Source organism: Bubalus bubalis, chromosome 5, assembly GCF_019923935.1.
Source record: "Bubalus bubalis isolate 160015118507 breed Murrah chromosome 5, NDDB_SH_1, whole genome shotgun sequence".
NCBI lineage: Eukaryota > Metazoa > Chordata > Mammalia > Artiodactyla > Bovidae > Bubalus > Bubalus bubalis.
The window spans coordinates 79,628,934-79,649,325 of NC_059161.1; the positions used below are offsets into that span (position 1 = coordinate 79,628,934).

General features: G+C 39.3%; 1 protein-coding gene across 5 annotated transcripts in view; it reads right to left on the reverse strand.

Moving 5' to 3' along the window:
- ZC3H11A (zinc finger CCCH-type containing 11A) overlaps positions 1-20,392 on the reverse strand; it is a 45,998-nt gene that overhangs the window by 2,022 nt on the left and 23,584 nt on the right. For 4 of the 5 annotated variants that reach the window (XM_025277656.2, XM_025277652.3, XM_044943324.1 and 1 more), the window contains 12 exons: positions 19,566-19,769; positions 19,326-19,442; positions 18,990-19,070; positions 16,652-16,762; positions 15,745-15,807; positions 14,392-14,490; positions 12,828-12,896; positions 5,096-5,599; positions 4,213-4,292; positions 1,600-1,930; positions 902-1,068; positions 389-456 (listed from right to left, as the gene is read on the reverse strand). In XM_025277656.2, the coding sequence (XP_025133441.1) occupies positions 389-456; positions 902-1,068; positions 1,600-1,930; positions 4,213-4,292; positions 5,096-5,599; positions 12,828-12,896; positions 14,392-14,490; positions 15,745-15,807; positions 16,652-16,762; positions 18,990-19,070; positions 19,326-19,442; positions 19,566-19,769 (1,894 nt within the window). The remainder of the gene's footprint in view (positions 1-388; positions 457-901; positions 1,069-1,599; positions 1,931-4,212; positions 4,293-5,095; positions 5,600-12,827; positions 12,897-14,391; positions 14,491-15,744; positions 15,808-16,651; positions 16,763-18,989; positions 19,071-19,325; positions 19,443-19,565; positions 19,770-20,392) is intronic. The other variant, XM_025277658.3, reaches the window with a different exon arrangement.

The window sequence follows — 20,392 nt, forward strand, 5'->3', positions numbered from 1 at the left end:
TAGATAACTGCCCTTTGTCAATGGTTGGCAGGTCGGATCACCTGGTCCCAGGTACACAAAGAATTTTAGTGAAGAGTTGTTTTTGAGAAAACACATAAAGAACTGTTTTACTGATTTGGGATAAACCAGTTTCACCCTTTAAAGGAGAATTCAGATAAGTGTTTAAAAACATTTTTTTAATAATACAGGCAAAATACAAACAACAGCACGAAAAGAGAACAGCAACCCTGAATATCAGGGTTTTTTGCAGTTAATTTGAAGTTTAATAGATTTACTTAGATGCAGCTAAATTGTAAATACTTCAAATTATCTAGCAGTGTTATTCTTTAGAAAACAAAAATGGTAATAGTGGTCTAAAGTTTGGTTAAAAAGAACTGCAAGGTGTTACCTGTCTCTAGGTTTTCCTGTCTCAGGCACAGGCACTGACTTGTCCTCAGAGAGAAGCGGGACAACAGCCTACAACAATGAGAGGAAGGTGACTCAGTGCTGACTTGGTGGGAAAGCCAGGCTTTTACATTTGAGCAGATTCAGTTTGTTTTGCTGCCTTCTTAGAACCATGGGGTTGCAAAGTGTTGGACACGACAGAGCGACTTTCACTTTTTTTCACTAGAATCATGGCTACCATTCTTTAAGACTAGGAATCCAAGAATCGATCCAAGAATCAATAATCCAAAGACAGAATGTACAAATAAGCAAAATATTATAATTAGGCTTAAAAAAAAAAAAACCCAAAACCCCTAAGCTGTAAATATAAGATATAGTAACTACCTGAACAACTAAAAAAAATAAATACTTAGGAAGTGACAGAAGATATTACACGTAATATAGAGAGCTAAAAAAGAATCTTCCTCGCTTTCCTATCACACAGACCAAAGCGCCCCTGAGTTGATCTACTTCTTACCACAGCTGCTTTTTTGGCTGGGCTTTCCAGCAGGACACTGCTGGAGTTGAGTGGCTTCACAGCTGCAATGACAGCAGGGTGGACCTCCACCGCCTTACGTTTTGGAGTCAATTTGGGTGATGAGACAACTTTAACCACAGATGGCTTCACATTCACTTTAGGTTTAGCTACAAGACAGAAAATATCTGATTAAAAGCTAAAATAATCCCCTTTTTACATGGAGAATAAAATTTGGAATATCAAAATTCCTTCTCAGCAACAGTAACATCACAAATAATTTAAAAACCAACCAAACAAGAAAGCCACATTAAAGATGACCCATTAGCAATATGTACTACACAGAGCCATAAACACACCCACACACACATATTTACTCCATCAAACAATTCATTTCAATGGCTTTTGAATTTGCTACTGCTCTTCATTTTCCCAGTGTTTCTCTCCTTCAAAACCAGAGGAAAAAAATGCACCATGGAAAGTTTTAGATAAAGCTTTATAAAGATCAATTTTAAATTGTTGAGAAAGGAACTCATCTAGTCTTTTTGTCTTTTAAACACAGAATTATCAGAAATATCACTATCCACCTGTGTGACCAGTAAACAAAGCCAAATGAAATTCAACCCAATTATTGCCAGGCAGTCACCGAAACTCGGTAACTTTGAAATTCTAAAGAAAGATGCACTAGTAAAAATACTCACCTTTACTTCGTTTTTCCAAGGGCTGTGTTGCACATTTCACATTCAATATTGAGTCCCCAATCCCTGAGGTTTCTACCTTTGCCTTCTGGGATGACTTTGAAGGAAGCCGCTTAGTCAGGTGCCGTGTGATGCCTAGCATGGTGGTGAGCACTGGTTTCTCAGCTAACTCGGTACTGTAAGAGAGTAAATCTCCCCGAAGGGGTGTCAAAATTGATTTTTCCTTCTGTGAGGTTCCCTTCTCTGGCAGTTTCGGCACATACTTTTCTCTCACGGTCTTACATCTCTTGTCTTGAATTTTAGTGATGCCAACTGTTGTGGTCTCATCTGAAGCCTATCGATAAATTTAAATGACAGAATTAAAAATCCAGTACCTCTAACAATCTGTATGATAATTATTATTTGTAAGTTAAGAAGCCAACATCTAAGTCAAGCAGTTTCTAGATACGATCCAGAATATAAGAGCTTTTGCTCTCTATTTTATATTAAACAGAAGTGAAAGGGAAAGTGCTAGTTGCTCAGTCATGTCCTCTTTGCGACCCAATGGACTGTACTGTCCGTGGGACTGTCCAGGCAAGAAGACCGGAGTGGGTAGTCATCTCCGTCTCCAGGGGGTCTTCCCGACCCAGGGACTGCACCCAGGTCTCCCACACTGCAGGCGGATTCTTTACTGTCTGAGCCACCAGGGAAGTCCTCTATTAAGTAGAAAACTCAAGGTAAAAGATTGAAGATGTGTGGAACAATAAAAACCCAAATTCTATAGGTAGACAATCCTGACCATAAGTCTAATACAAAATGTTTCCTAATCAGACACTTGCTCAAAGATTCTGTACAAAGATGTTCACCATCTTAATTGTGTAAAACAATCTAGTTCAGAAACAGACTATATTTGTGTAACAGGACACTAAATGACCCGCAAAAGCTATCATCTGAAAGAATTATTAATGTGGTAAAGTAGGCTGCAAAATGATACACTGTAGGGTTCTCAATTATGTTCTAAATATGAGTTAAACATTAAACACATTCACATACATAAATATATAAAGAAAAGGCTTGAGGGACTTCCCTGGTTGTCCAATGGTTAAGAAGAATCTGCCTTCCAATGCAGAGGACATGGGTTCAATCCCTGGTTGGGGAAGGAGTCCACGTGCAGGGGTGGGGGTTGCAGGCACTAAGTCTGAGCACCACAGCTGCTGAAACCCATGACACCGGGGCCCACACACCACAGCTGCTGAAAGCCCGGAGCCCCGGGGCCCACGCACCCCAGCTGCTGAGAGCCCGAGCCCCGGGGCCCACGCACCCCAGCTGCTGAGAGCCCCGAGCCCCGGGGCCCACGCACCCCAGCTGCTGAGAGCCCCGAGCCCCGGGGCCCACGCACCCCAGCTGCTGAGAGCCCCGAGCCCCGGGGCCCACGCACCCCAGCTGCTGAGAGCCCCGAGCCCCGGGGCCCACGCACCCCAGCTGCTGAGAGCCCCGAGCCCCGGGGCCCACGCACCCCAGCTGCTGAGAGCCCCGAGCCCCGGGGCCCACGCACCCCAGCTGCTGAGAGCCCCGAGCCCCGGGGCCCACGCACCCCAGCTGCTGAGAGCCCCGAGCCCCGGGGCCCACGCACCCCAGCTGCTGAGAGCCCCGAGCCCCGGGGCCCACGCACCCCAGCTGCTGAGAGCCCCGAGCCCCGGGGCCCACGCACCCCAGCTGCTGAGAGCCCGGAGCCCCGGGGCCCACGCACCCCAGCTGCTGAGAGCCCCGAGCCCCGGGGCCCACGCACCCCAGCTGCTGAGAGCCCGGAGCCCCGGGGCCCACGCACCGCAGCTGCTGAAAGCCCGGAGCCCCGGGGCCCACGCACCGCAGCTGCTGAAAGTCCCGAGCCCCGGGGCCCACGCACCGCAGCTGCTGAAAGCCCGGAGCCCCGGGGCCCACGCACCACAGCTGCTGAAAGCCCGGAGCCCCAGGGCCCATGCACCACAGCTGCTGAAACCCCTGAGCCCCGGGGCCCACGCACCACAGCTGCTGAAAGCCCGGAGCCCCGGGGCCCACGCACCACAGCTGAAGAGAAGCCCACTCACTGCAACGAAAAGCCTGCATGCTGAAATGAAGACCTTGCATGCCACAACTAACACCAGAGGCAGCCAAACAGATAAATATTTTTTTAATAAAGGAAAAGGCCTGAAAGAAATGCATAAAAAACTAACCGAGGTAACATCTGGATTGTAGAATTAAGGGGTTACTCATTCTTAAAAAAGAAAATCCCTAGTTTTACAAATGAGCAGCATTACTCTGAAAGGCAGGGGAAAAACTTACTTTAAAAAATATTAATGGCCAATTAAAAACAGTTTCCAGTATTCTTGCCTGGAAAATCCCATGGATGGAGAAGTCTGGAGGGCTACAGTCTGTGGGGCCGCAGAGTGGAACATGCCTGAGCAACTAACACTTTTCAAAAACAACTTAAAAGGGCATTAAATATTGATACACATAAAAGTACAGAAAACTCTGAAGGAAAATTACAAGCACAGTGAAAGATGTATCAGTGAAGTATTAAACAGAAACTTAAAAGAACACTTATCATTCATCTAACCTTTGCAGACAAACCTATAAAATCAATCTAAATAAACCCACCTTTTTAGCTTCTGTTCTAGAAACACTGCTCTGAGAAGCAACATCACTTTCTTCTTGAAGTTTCTTCTCTTCTTTTATACCTAGATTCACATTAAAAGCACCATTAATAATTTCATTCATGCTGCAACTTAATAACAGATGAAGTTAAATAAAACTTTTCTTCAAAAAAGTAACGAGGACTTCTCTGGTATCCTCTTAATGAGGCGGTTAAGAATTCGCCTGCCAATGCAGGAGACACGGGTTCAATCCCTGATCTGGGGACGATCCCAGATGCCTTGGAACAACTAAACTCCTATGATAACTATTGAGCCTGAATGCCACAACTACTGAAGTCTGAGCGCCCTGGAGCCTGTGCTCTGCAACAAGAGAAGCCACCACAGGCGGCAGCACGCACACCACAACTAGCGCAGCCCCTGCTAACCACAACTAAAGCAAGCCCGCATGCACGGCTAAAAATAAAGAAATCAATTAAAAAAATTTTTTTTAAAGAATAAACATAGGGCAAATAAAACTGTAGACAAAATTTGTTTAGTTCTCATACAGATTCAAAATGCACATTAAGATATCAAAGCTCTATATAAACTGCTATAAAGAAACAGCTTCACTTTTTTTGTGTGTGTGTGGCGGGGAGTGGGAAGTGGGGTGCTATGTGGCTTGCAGGATCTTACTCCCCCAACCAGGGATGGAACCCGTGTCTCCTTACAGTGGAAGTACAGAGCCCTAACAACTGGACCAGTATAATTTCTTTTAATCCAGTGGTTGATTTCAAAGTTATCTGAATAAAGAAAAAGTTCTCACAGAAATCCTATGAATATTGTGTGGAATACTGCCATTTGAAATATTATCTGGGGAAAAGGTACTACAGATCAAGTTCTTTTGTTACCTGTTTTCTTAGTGATCCGGAGAAGCCGTTTTGCCGCTGGCATAGCCTCAGGCTGAGGCTGGGAGCTGGTGCTGCTCTCAGAGCTTTGCTGCACCCGGAGAGCCTTCTCCAGTTTAATTTCTTCCAGGGTCTTGATATGCACTTCCTGCATAGACTTTGCTTTACCTGCAGGTTCTTCTGATTGTCCTCTGCTGGCTACAGTGGGTGGCAAAATCACTGTTTTTTTCATTTCATTGTCAGTCTTTGGCTTGACACAGCTCATGTCCTTTTTGCCCTTTTGTCTCTCTGCTTCCTGCTGCCGGTGCTTCTTTTCAGCCAAGACCTCAGAGAACGTTTTGATTCGGATGGTGGAGGAGGTTCTTGCTCCTGATGTAGAATCATCAACTTTCGAAGGTCCTTCTGTCTTGAGTTTAGTTTGCAATTCTCCACGTTTCTGATTGGCTCTTTCAAGAAGAATTTCTTCTAATGTCTTCACATGAATCTCACCAACTTTAGTAACTTTCTCTGTTTTCATGGGGGAAAAACAAATCACTGTATGTGGAGTTCATCTCTTAACAACTTATGATCTCTCTATTCTTGGGTCAGGACAGAGTCCAATAAGAGTTGTATAATTTAGGCAAGAAATTAAAATGAACAAAAGCACGTTAGTTTCAACCTCAATTTTAGATCGTGGTCCTCAAGGAAAACATGGAGGCGGCAAAAATGACTGATCTGGATATCTATTCAGAAGTTTATTCTTGAGGATCCTGAAAGCCTTTTACTAGTTGGAGAAGGTTGTCATTATAAATCTTACTAAAAAGAATAAGTTAGTTCTTCCATTCATGGATAGATACAAACATCTGCCAGATACTACACTAGAAATATAATGGTAAGCAAAACACAAACTGCCCACACATGTAGTCTTCAGTCTGACAAACCAATAATTAAGCAACAACAAAGTGTGCTAATAACAACAGCTTTGATAAAAGAAGTACAGTTGACCTTTGAACAATGCAGGGCTTGGGGTGGGATTATCTGGGCACTGAATCCTGTGCAGTTGAGAACCCCCATATAAAACTTTACAACTGGGCTCTGCATCCATGGTTCTGCATCTGTGGATTCAACCAACCATCACAGATTGGGTAGTACTATAGTAAGTACTTATATTGGAAAAAAAAAATCTGTATATAAGAGGACCCGCACAGTTCAAACCCATGTAGTTGAAGGCAACTATATAATGCCATGTAGACGTATACAGCAAGAACACCTAGAGCTTGGTTAAGGGAAGCTTTTCAGAGTAAGTAATATTTAAGTGATATTTAAAGAATGAGAAGGAGGTAAAACAGGTTAAGACAGGAGAAAAATGAAAAAGTCCCAGAGACTGGCATGCCACTGAAGAGTTATTTTTCAAAATACATTAATCATTCTTTATGTGTTTAAACTAAAGAGCAAATTTCATATTTGGCAGGGGTTAAAGAAACAAATAATGAAGTAATGTGAGAAAAATAGGAATATGGATATTATACACACACATATTTAATACTAAATAATACCTTTTAATGAAACACCAAAAACAAAAAGTATCTTTTACAACCTTAAACATACCACATTCTGTCTCATCTTTTGAATCTTTTGAAAATGCTGTCCTTTCTACATGAACAGTCCCTACTGGGCACACTTCTGCTGCTGCCTAGTTAGAGTGAGCTCAGCTTAGAACCTGACACCCTCCAGTCTAGTTTGTTTCTCTGATCACGGTACTGATCACACAGTACAATAACTGCTTATATTTCCACATCATGAAAACAGTGACTATATTTGTTTTAGTATAGAACCTATTACAGGGGAAGCACTCACTCACTGATATTTCTAAGGTTTTTTTAAATAAAAATTCTTCCATTTCAAGATGGTAGTCTGATCTCAAAATTATCACTTTAAGTATATGAATGGTGACAGAGACCCCATTTGCCTATACTACAAAATTTCATCAAAACAACAGAGAAGACATTAAAAGAATAAACCCACAATAGTCATGGAAAACAAGGATGCCAGTGGCAGAACATAAGCCTTGAGAAATTTGAGACAGAAAGATGTCTGAAATTACAGAAACAGAAGAACAGATAAACGTATAGGAGTGAGATCTGTTCTTTCTCAAAGAGACAAAAAAAATCTGCCAAACTAGTATGAAAACTAACAGTGGTAGAAATAAAGGACGATTTTCAGAACAGTTGGGTAGTGTAAAGACCTTCTCCTAAGAACTGCTCTCTAAAAAGAGAAGACTCTGTAGGGAAAGGAAGCACATTACAACGAGGGTGGGCGGAAGAGAAGTAAAACATGGAAATTTCAGGCTTTCCCAAATGCCAAGCAAAAAAAGGAGAGATGAGGGAGAAAAGGAAAAGCAAAGCTAGAAAACAGTTACTTGCTCTCTGAAAGTAAACCAAAGCTTTTTTACTGTAGCAATTATATGAGCCCTCAGCCTTCTAGCCTATAACCAACAGAAGACACCACTTGGTGTACCCTCTCTCACTAAGACAGAGGTCTCCCAGCCTGGAAACAGACTACTGGGGAAAAGACCTTTAGAATCACAGAAGAAACCTAGACCTAAACTGTGAAAAAGCAACATTAAAAATGAACCAAAATGAAGATAAGCAATGAAGAAGAAAAAATAACACATACACACATTAAAAGAAAAGAGTCCAATTAGAAACCCCAATCAACAAAACAGAATAGATAGCTCAAAAATAAATCCACATACCTACAGTCAGCTAATCTTTGACAAAGGAGGCAAGAATATACAATGGAGAAAATACAGTCTCTTCAGCAAGTGGTGCTGGCAAAGTTGGACAGCTGCTTACAAATCAATGAAATCAGAAGACACTCACATACCACATACAAAGAAAAACTGAAAAAAAAAAAGAAAAACTCAAAATGGCTTAAAGGCTTATTAATATAAGGCATGACACCATAAAACTCTTAGAAAAGAACACTGGCAAAACATTCTCTGACATAAAATTGTACCAGTTTTCCTAGGTTGGTCTCCTAAAACAAAAGAAATAAAAGCAAACAAAAACAAAACAACCAAATAGGACCTAATCAAACTTACAAGCATTCATATAGCAAAGGAAACCATAAACAAAAACAACCTACAGCCTGAGAGAAAAATATGTGCAAATGATGCAATCAGCAAGGGCTTAACTTCCAAAATATACAAACGGCTCGTACAACTCAATGATAAAAAACAAACAACCCAATAGAAAAATGGGCAGAAGATCTAAATAGACATTTCTCCAAAGAAGATACACAGATGGCCAACCAAGAGGCACATGAAAAGATGCTCAACATCAATAATTATTAGAGAAACGCAAATCACAACTATAGTAAGGCACTACACCTCACAGTGGTCAGAATGGCCATCAGCAAAAAGCTGGTAAATAACAAATGCTGGAGAGGGTGTGGAGGAAAGGGAACCTCCTCCACTGTTGGTGGGAATGTGAACTGCTGCAGCCACTATGGAAAGCAGAATGGAGCTTCCTAAAAAAACTAAAAACAGTTGTCACATGATCCTGCAATCTCACTCCTGGGCATATATATGAAGAAAACGGAAATCAAAAATGTTAAGGCACCTCAATATTCATTGCAGCACTACTTACAATAGCCAAGACATGGAAGCAACTTAAATGTCCACTGACAGATGAATGGACAAAGATGTGATACACAGCTACAATGGCTACTACTCAGTCATAAAAAAGACTGAAATAACGCCACTGACAGCAACATGGATGGACCTAGAGATTGGACCTATCATACTAAATGAAGTACACCAGAAAGAGAAAGACAAATACTATGCACTATTATGCCAGCAAATTTGGAAAACTCAGCAGTGGCCACAGGACTGGAAAAGGTCAGTTTTCATTCCAATCCCAAAGAAAGGCAATGCCAAAGAATGCTCAAACTACTGCACAATTGCACTCATCTCACATGCTAGTAAAGTAATGCTCAAAATTCTCCAGGCCAGGCTTCAGCAATACGTGAACCGTGAACTTCCTGATGTTCAAGCTGGTTTTAGAAAAGGCAGAGGAACCAGAGATCAAATTGCCAACATCCGCTGGATCATGGAAAAAGCAAGAGAGTTCCAGAAAAACATCTATTTCTGCTTTATTGACTATGCCAAAGCCTTTGACTGTGTGGATTACAAGAAACTGTGGAAAATTCTGAAAGAGATGGGAATACCAGACCACCTGACCTGCCTCTTGAGAAATCTGTATGCAGGTCAGGAAGCAACAGTTAGAGCTGGACATGGAACAACAGACTGGTTCCAAATAGGAAAAGGAGTACGTCAAGGCTGTATATTGTCACCCTGCTTATTTAACTTCTATGCAGAGTACATCATGAGAAACGCTGGGCTGGAAGAAACACAAGCTGGAATCAAGATTGCCGGGGGAAATATCAATAACCTCAGATATGCAGATGACACCACCCTTATGGCAGAAAGTGAAGAGGAACTAAAAAGCCTCTTGATGAAAGTGAAAGAGGAGAGTGAAAAAGTTGGCTTAAAGCTCAACATTCAGAAAACGAAGATCATGGCATCCAGTCCCATCACTTCATGGGAAATAGATGGGGAAACAGTGGAAACAGTGTCCAACTTTATTTTTTGGGGCTCCAAAATCACTGCAGATGGTGACTGCAGCCATGAAATTAAAAGACGCTTACTCCTTGGAAGGAAAGTTATGACCAACCTAGATAGCATATTCAAAAGCAGAGACATTACTTTGCCAACAAAGGTCCGCTTAGTCAAGGCTATGGTTTTTCCTGTGGTCATGTATGGATGTGAGAGTTGGACTGTGAAGAAGGCTGAGCGCTGAAGAATTGATGCTTTTGAACTGTGGTGTTGGAGAAGACTCGAGAGTCCCTTGGACTGCAAGGAGATCCAACCAGTCCATTCTGAAGGAGATCAGCCCTGGGATTTCTTTGGAGGGAATGATGCTGAAGCTGAAACTCCAGTACTTTGGCCACCTCATGCGAAGAGTTGACTCAATGGAAAAGACTCTGATGCTGGGAGGGATTGTGGGCAGGAGGAGAAGGGGACGACAGAGGATAGATGGCTGGATGGCATCACTGACTCGATGGACGTGGGTCTGGGTGAACTCCGGGAGTTGGTGATAGACAGGGAGGACTGGCGTGCTGCGATTCATGGGGTCGCGAAGAGTTGGACACGACTGAGCAACTGAACTGAACTGATGCACTATTACTTATGTATGTAATCTAAAATATGACACAAATGAACTTATCCACATAAGAGAAACAGACTCACAGACACAGAAAACAGACTTGTGGCTCTGCCCGGGCGGGGGTGGGAGGGTGCAGGCGTGGGTAGAAGAGGAATGGATAGGGAGCCTGGGGCTAGGAGATGCAAACTATTACACACAGAATGGATAAATAACAAAGTGCTTCCTACCATGTAGCACAGGAAACTATATTCAATATGCTACGTAAACCACAATGGAAAGGATATGAATATATGTGTTACTACATCACTTTACTGTATAGAAGAAATTAATGCAACACTGTAAATCGAGTATACTTCAACAAATTAAAAAAAAACAACAAAACAAAACACCTCAGAACTGCGAGATATCAAGCTATGGAAAAGGACAAATCAGAGAACTGAGTAAGAAAAGTTCTTGAAAAATAAAAATCCAAGTGACAAAATAAAGCTAACAAAAAAACAAAAAACACTGCAAGGCCAGTAGAAAATTAGCCATCTAGAATAGGGTGAGCAAATAAATCTGATCATGATCTATATTTCATAAATAAAGCTTTACTGGAACACAGCCATACTATTTATTTATATACTGCAAATGGCTGCTTTCACATTAGTGGAAGAGCAGTTGCAGTGAGAAACTGTGGACCTCAAGCCTAAAATATTTACCATCGAATCTTTCACAGAAAAAGTATGTCAATTCTTAATTCAGAAAACAGCCAAGCAAAAATAACAGTATGTGAGGAAAAAAGCAAAGGAACGGAAAGCATGAAGTCAAGGTTAAGACATGCAGAGTATCCGAAAGTTCCCACATCTAGTAAGAATGTCATAAAGAGAAAACATAAAGGGTGGAGAGGACATACTCAGAGAAGTCAGAGAAATATTTTCTACAACTAATAAGTTAAGTCCTTAAAGATTCAAACCTCCCACTGAACACTAAGCATAATGAACAAAAAGATCCATGTTTAGATCTATCATACCAGAGTCCCAGCATAACAGGAAGAAACAGAAAACTCTTAAAGGAAAAAGAATCACAAGCTAGAATCAAGACTGCTGGGAGAAATATCAACAGCCTCAGATATACAGATGATACCACTCCAATAGCAGACAACGACAAGGAACTAAAGATGACGGTGAAAGAGGAGAGTGAGAAAGTTGGCTTAAAACTCAACATTCAAAAAACTAAGGCCATGGCATCTGGTTCCATGACTTCATTGCAAATGTAAGAGGAAAAACTGGAAATAGTGACAGATTTTATTTTCTTGGGCTCCAAAATCACTGTGGACGGTGACTGCAGCCATGAAATTAAAGAAGACGCTTGCTCATTGGAAGGAAACCTATTACAAACCTGGACAATGTATTAGAAATCAGAGACATCACTTGGCTGACAAAGATCCGTATAGTCCAAGCTATGGTTTTTCCAGTACTCATGTATGGGTGTGAGAAATGGACCATAGAGAACGCTGAGGGCCAAGGAATTGGTGTTTCTGAACTGTGGTGCTGGTGAACAACTCTTTTGACAGTCCCTTGGACTACAAGGAGATTAAATCAATTAAACCTCAAGAAAAGCAAATCTGAATATTCATTGGAAGGACTGATGCTGAAGCTGAAGCTCCAATACTTTGGCCAACTGATGCGAAGAGTCAACTCAATAGAAAAGATCCTGATGCTGGGAAAAACTGAAGGCAAAAGGAGACTGCGGCAGAGATTGAGGCAGTTAGACAGCATCACTGACTCTATGGACAGGAATCTGAGCAAACTCCAGGAGATAGTGAAGGACTGGGAATCCTGGTGTGCTCTTTGGGATCACAAAGAGTTGGACATGACTTAGCAACTGAACAACAACAATAAAAATTAGAGTACAGGAGGAAAATTAATGAAGAAAATTAAAATTACTTAAATTAAAAATTAAAATTACTTTTAAGTAATTTTTAATCAACACCCAGATAAAAACCAATGTTAACACTTTGGTGTATTTTTCTTTCTAGGCATTTAGTTTTATTTTTATAAAACTGGAAATCGTCTCATACATAAGGACATTTTCTAAGGAATATGTTTCTATAATAAGAAAATAAACTTTATTACCCACCTCTCACCAAAAAAGTTTATGTTGCTCTAAGTCAAAAGCACTATGTGTTCCTTCATAGCCTCTCTTCATTCAAAACACGGGGCTAAGTTTCCCATATCGTTATTGTTCAGAATGACTTTTCATGACAGCAACTATTTTAACATATAACTATCTTAATTCCTTTTTGTTGAATAGATTGTTTCTAGTTTCCAGTTATTACTGCTATCATAAAAATAAAAATCATGTTGCTATCTTTAACCACAAAAAGAGAATTCATACCAGTGAGAAAAATATTACTTAAAAAACAAACAAATCCATACACATACAAAAAACCCCATAACCTTCAACCTAAGTCAAAAGGTAAACTGGAGAAAAAGATTCTTAAAGTAAGAAAAATTTATCAGGAGGTGGCATTAGGGTTTACCTACCTGCTGCTTCCTCACTGTTTGGACCAGTTGACATGCCTAATCGCTCCTTCAGAGACTTGGAAACTTGGACTGTTTAAAAAAGGAAAAAGATTAAAAAAAAGAAGTTAGACTTCTTAGAGATCAAAAATCTTTTTCAAAGGTTACAAATCAGACTTATTATACTTGTTTTCTAAGGAAAATGCTTTTGAAAAATCTCTTTAGGTCTTAAAAAACTTGTCTTCTTCACAGTACAGATAAGATTTATAGGAAATCACGGATTCTCTAGAGCACTTTGGAAAGCTCAAAACAAAAAAAGTCACCTCTTTACATTGAAAAGCAAAAACTACTTAATTTCGGGGAGTAGTTTTGCTATTGTACAATATTCTGAAATCTTACTGGCATCAAAAAGTACCCTGCCTTTTGAAATATGCTCTTTAGCTATGAGTCTTCAATGTAATTAATAGGCAATAGGAAAGGAAATTTGATTGCAAAGAAAAAAGCAACTTCTGTTTACAGGTCTGAGAATGTAAGACAGAATATAGACCAAACGAGATGGTCTATTTATCAAAGCCTCTTGTGCTAGGGAAGACGAGTAAAGAAATTTCTTATCTTAACTAAATATCTTGTATTTAGTTAAAACTAAATACAAGAAGGAAAAAACACCTCATTTATTTATTTAGTACTTAACACCACTGTTTCAACTGCATGTCATACAACGGGAAAAAATAAAAACCCAACCACTTACCTCTTTCCATACATAAAACTTCAACTATAAAATCATTCTAACTCCCAACTACCTCTCAAATTAGTCCACGCTTCTTCATACCAACTTCTAGAACACTAAATCTACGCCACTACCTCCTCTTGCCTGTATTACGTTGAAAGCCTGCTAACTCCTTCCTGGAGAGCACTCTTAACCCTCTTCTCCATATCTTAGACAGGGTGGTGGTTCCAAAATGCCAATCTAGGCACCCTGATTCTTGTTAATAACCTTCCCATTGTTTGCTACTATCTTAGGATAAGCCCAAACTCTCTAATATTTTAAGCCCTATTAGGCTTAAAAGACTCTGTATGACCAGCAGTCCCTTCATCCTCTCCCATTGTCATGCTCTCCTTTCCAATTCTGATTCAGCCACAAGTGAGTCCCTTGAGCTCTGTGCCTTGCACGTGTCATGCTCTCAGCCCCTAACCCTTCGCCTTTACCTGGATAAACCATGTTTCAGGTCTGAGTGCCAACATCACTTCCCCTGGGAACCTCACCCTGACAGATGGTGAGATCAGGTGCCCTTCATATGTGCTCCCGTAACACTGTGCACTTCCTGTCACAGAATTTACCACAATATATGTAAGTATTCCTATCTACCATGAGACTACAAGCTCCTGAAGACTGTGATGGTGTTTTTTACCCAATGGTGACCTAGGATCTAGCAGAGTAAACCTTCAAATGTTTGCTGAATGAAAAAACCGACATGAGAAGATAATAATCTAATCTACTTGAGCAAAAAGAATGACAAACCATACCTGTTAACATTACAACAGACAAGCAGCAGGATTACACACACAAAGTGTATTAGAACATAGGTACCTCTCTTTGGTGTTTTGTCAGTGTTAGCCTCTGGAGCTTCAATTTTCTTCCCTAGCCTCTGTGCGAGGCTACGCTTTAATGGAGGGTCACTGTCACCGCCTACAACAGAGGGAACTCAGCTTAACATTTCAAGTCAACTTTCAGCAAGGTCAAGAAATACAATACAGAATAATTCTGCAAGTTTTCTGCATGTATATGATGTAAGTATATGATGCATGTATATGATTTAAATATATGATGTTCACCTTCTAGCTTCCTTATAACTCAATGTTAGAAAAGGAATGAAAATGTACCAGAAAAAAGAGAAGGAAGACAAAAAATTAGAAAGCACAAATTAACATTTACCAAATAATTAAAACTAAAAATGGAGGATTATAAACCCTGATTCAAGCTGAAATTCAAGATTTAGGGATATATAGAAAAAAAATCTTCACACACAAAAAACTCTTTAACTGGCCAACTGCTGAAGTCTAGGTAGATTCTGTGATTAAATGCAACTGGGATGATTAGGAGTATAGCAAAAGAACCATAAAATTTAAAAATTTCCTGTGACAACAAGACTCCAAAGGCCAAAACCCCACTTTCTTCAATTTCAGATACGAAAGCTAAGATTATGAAAGATGCTGTATCTTACCCCCAAGTTATCAGTCAGTGATAGAGCCAGGACCTAAACCAAGATTCCTAACTCCTGGTTTATTACATTACACTGGTCAATACAAGTTATTTAAATATCAGAACTTTTAAAAACTATTCTTTGGATAGTTAACTGAAGATAAACCTTAACTGAAGATAAATCTTAGCAAGGTTCTGTCAAAACTTTAAAGACCCTATACAGAGTATACTTTCCTGTCTCCTCTTATTTATACTTTAAATATACAACCAAAAAATCACAAAGTTAACACATATGCTGCTATTAAGAGATTATTTCCATAATTTTTTACCTAAAATTTCTCAGGCAGGAAGAATGGTATAAAACAAAACACAAAACAGGTAAGATTTCATATGCATAAGCACATTTTAAACGAGTATGAAAGAAGCTCTGATGTCAGTTAAGATTTTCAAAATAACCCTCTTGAGACAGACACACTACGGTCACTACACAATAATTTAATTACATGGTAAAATACTTCCCCTAAGTATAAAACAGCACTAATAAATTTAACTGAATTTTAAATTTGTATGACTTTGTACATGTTAAAAACATAAAAGGATTTTATACATGCTTTCAGCCAGAAATACAAGGGAGTCCATATCAATATTGATTGGGCATCCGTATAAAGAGAATTTTAGAGAAGATATCAAGTAATGCAGAAGCAAGCAGAAAACAAAGAATATGCATAAAACTTATCTCACCTACTGAAAATTTTCGTTTCCCCAGTCTCTCGGTTAGACTCAATCTTACCAGAGGTTCATCCCCTAATATGGCAAAAACAGAATTTCTCTATCATTATCCAATTTTGGCAAAAACAGAATTTCTCTATCATTATCCAATTTTTCCTGTATTCAGTAACTACTAATGGATACAAAGTATGCTCTGATTTTAAGAAAGTCTCTTGGAAATCAGATCTTAGTCTTGAGAAATAAAGACTACTGACATTTAAAGGGGAAAAAAACAATCAACCTATTGAGTAATAATTCAAATAACCAAATGAACAGTCCAAAGGAAGCAATAACACAGTCCTAATTATTAACAGTAACCAAGAACACAAAGACAAGCTGTATCTAACCAATTGGTTACAAAACCCAAGCTATATTTTTGCTTGCTCAAGTCCTTATGTTAAATAAAATCATACTTTACTTCACTGCTAACTCTCCTCTATAACCTTCCTTGATCCAGCAAGAAGTGAGCTCTTTTCTTAATTTTTTGTTGTCTGAATGACACAAACATTTAAATGTATCTGCATACTATAATTACTTCTGTCATATTCCTTATTAGACTTAAAAACTATTAGAGGAAAAGACTTTTACATTTCTCTCTAAATGAAAGGGTTTTATTATAGTTTTTTACCTACAATGGACAGTCAATAAATTCACTGCATAAAATAAACAATGTAAAACTTAAATATATAAATATGAAGGCTGCATGATTAACAATTTCAACCTTTTAAACAGTAGAGTCAAATGCACTAATTCTCATCCTTCTATCCAATTAACATACTCAAAATCTCCCTGCAAATCCACCAATACACCAAACCCAAGGATTCTGCTCTCCCACTTAAAAGCAGGAACTCACAGCTGCTCAGATCTACCTGTACCTCACCTTGCTTGCTGGACAAAGTTACTGTCCTCACCACAGTCCGGACATTCTCTTTTTCAGGACCTGGCATGGGCTGTGACTGGAGTAAAAGACTGGAAGCTCCCGAAGAACCTTCTAAATAAAGTCAAAGAACAGTAAATAATCTATGAAAAATGAAGCTATCATAAATCAAGAAATTTTGTTTTTTGAGACCAGGTAAGTCCAAAACAGACCACTGGACTACAAGCCAAGCAATCTTTCTGTTCCTGTTTGCCTACAGTGAAATGGGAGTAGGGAAAGGGAGATAATCTCATTTCTTATCTGCCTTTGGCACAATGTGAAAATAAAATATAAACTGTTCTGAGTTACTCAGGCACTCAATCTACTTTTACTTACTTACTAGTGAGGCTAACATTACACTAACCCTAACCTCAGAAGCACACCCCTATCAGGTGTGTCAATCCAATTCTTTCCATCCATACTCAATCGTCTGCAAAACGTAACTCCAAAGTCGCTGCAGAACAAGCTTTAACAAGGCGCTTAGAACCAATCTTCTGATTCTTTCTAAATACATTTCACACGATATCTATTAGATTGGTACAAACATAATTGCGGTTTCAAACCATGAATTTTAAATCAGTATAACTAGGCTCAAATACATTTCTATGAATCAAAATAGGAACCATTACAATTAATACATTTTTTGCCAATGAGAAATAAGTTTATTCCTGTAGTGTAAAAACCCATGCATTCGATGAACCCTTGAAAAGCATTTTCTGCATCCTGCTGGTTGTGAGACCATTTTCCCTGCAAAAAGTTGTTGAGGTGCTTAGAAGTGGTTATCAGTTGGTGAGAGGTCAAATGAATATGATGGAAAAACTTCATCATGAATATGAGTGAATGAATATGAGGCAAAACTTCACAGCCCAATTTTGTTCAAGTTTTGAAGCGTTGTTGTGGAGAAGAACTGGGCCCTTTCTGTTAACCAAAGTCAGCTGCAGGCATTGATTTGCTGAGCATACTTCTCAGATGCAATGGTTTCACTGGGATGCAGAAAGCTGGAGTGCATCAAACTGGCAACAGACCACAAAAGAAAGACCGTGACCATTTTTTGGTGCAAGTTTGGCTTTGGAAGTCCTTTGGAGCTTCTTATCAGTCCAGCCGCTGAACTGGTTGCTGCCTGTTGTCATGTACAATCCAATTTTTGTTACATGAGATCGAGGAATGTGTACATATGTGTTATATATGATCAAGGAATGGTTTGTTGTCATTATGTAGAATAAGAGATCACACTTCAAAGCAATGATTTTTTTGGGTTTTGGTCAGCTCATGAGGCTCCCACTTACCAACTTTCTTCACCTTTCTAATTTGCTTCAAACACCAAATGACCACAGAATGATCAACACAGTTCTTTGGCAACTTCTCATGTAGCTGTTAAGAGGATCAGGTTCAATGACTGCTCTCAGTTGGTCACTGTCAACTTCTGGTAACTGTCCACTATGATCTTCATTTTCAAGTCTCCTTTGCAAAACTTCTCGAACCACCACTGCACTGAACGCTTGTTAGCAGTTCCAGGGCCAAACGTGTTGCTGATGTTGAGAGTTGACTCTGCTGCTTTATGACTCATTTTGAACTTGATTTAAGAAAATCACTTGAATATGCTTTTTGTCTAAAACCATTTCCCTAGTCTAAAATAAATATAAAATACATAGCAAGTAATAAGTCACGAGCAAAAAACAAACTGCGAAATGAACATTAAAATGATGTATAACACACATTATTTAGGAATGTATCCCAATATCAAACAGCAAAGTTCAACAATGTAAAACCGCAATTACTTTTGCACTAACCTAATATTTTTATGGTTGGAAATACAGATCAACCAGACTAAGGCAAACACTAGAAGAAAATTCTAGCAGTTCCTGAGGAAGAATTAACCTACTGCAAAATCAAGTCTCTCCTCTTTTACTATAGTTTGGGGAACGCCCTGGCGGCTCAGCGGTTAGGGCTCTGAGCTGTCACCGCAAGGCGCACGGGCTCAATCCCTGGTCAGGGCACCACGATCCTGCAAGCCATGCAGTGTGGCCAAAAAAGCTCATATGCTGTTCTGTAGAGTTACATTTCTCAAAATAAACAAGTTCTTTCAGGTTTTTTATTGTATGTGCCTAGTTCTGAATACTTAGGGACTGAAACACAGCTGCAACGGTTTAAAAAAGCAACTATGTTTTAAATAAGACTATGTTTTAATTTAAACAAGCCACAAAAATCAAAATCTATTTGCTCATTTTGGTTGGTGCCAAGTGTCTTTTTAGTCTTCTCTAGAAACATTCAATTCTCCATGTTAAAACTCCTGAAAACTTACCACCTTGCTTCTTTGATTTTTCCTTCATTTTCTTGGATTTAATTTCTTCAAGAGTTTTTATTCCAAAATTCAAACTTTCACCTAGGAACACAAATAGCAACCACGTGAGGAACTAGCACCATGTTACCCTTGCATTTTATTTGTACATACTTTCTCAATGAATAAGAGAAAGTATATGTAAGTGTGTGTGTGTGAATAAGTGTAAAGGCCACAAGGAAGAGGGAGGTGCTGGTAATTATGAATTAAATTTCAAAGGTATTTAAGATAGTCTGGACATATTCAATAGTGCTGTAAGATTTATGAGCAGAAACTAGCCTCAAAATAGCCCCTTCTTACCTTGTTTTAAATTGACCCCAGGTTTCCGGGCAGAAGTCATTCGTAATCCATTATGAACTTCAAGAGTTGGTTGCAGGGTAGGTGTTTTGGTTTCATCACCTTCCTCAGAAAACTGATCTATATTGTCAACATTTAAGGCAAATTTCCAATTAAAAAACAGATGTAGAGTTTCAAGTCTGATGCTAACTCACTAAGTTACCCTGATCTTTTACTTGTCCTAAAGAAAGAGCTAAAGCTCACCATCATCGTCTTCATCATCGTCTGCAGCATTGATCACCACTGGTGGGTGTGTAGGGCTGGGAACGTTTTCTGAACTTTCTACTTTCATAACACTTCGCAGCTGAGGAGAGGGATTAGACTGGACAGATAATTTGCTCTGCTGAACTGTGAGCTGGCTAGCTTTCACTTCCTCTTCTGGTGACTCAGGCACAGTGGGCAACACAGCTAGACATAAAAAATTAGTTGTAAATTAAAAAAAAAAGTTTCAATTCATCAAAAAACTCCAACTATCTATAATAAGCTTGGTGATTTGAGCATTGTCTTTTTTAATTTATCTCTTTTAATTAAAAATTTAATTTAGCTTTTAATTTCCCCATTTTCCCAATTAGGTTCTAAACTTCCAGGAGGGAAAATGTGGCTTCTAGCTAAAAACTATTCACTCTATGTAAACACAAAGTGGGCACTCAGAGAATAAAAGCTAGATGCATAGTAATTATTTACACATTCTAGACATTAAATTTTAATACTGAAATTCTAGGCTGTAGGACCAAGAAGCAGCTTTTTAAAGAGACAGTGGGTAATACTTTTGAATCAAATCAGAAAGGAGTGAGCCTTTTTTCCCCTTAAAGAAGATAAAAATATACAGCCATCAGATTTTAATCACACAGCAGATGTAGCTTTTAAATGGCTAATCACTCCATTAGGAAATTACTTTAAAAGAAAATAAATACTAGCTTTTGACAGAGTGTGAGTTTTATTTTAGATTATACCCTAGAGCAGGATAAGCACATTTTTTAATATAAAGAAGTATAGAGTAAATATTTTAAGCCTTGTAGATCTGTGTTTCA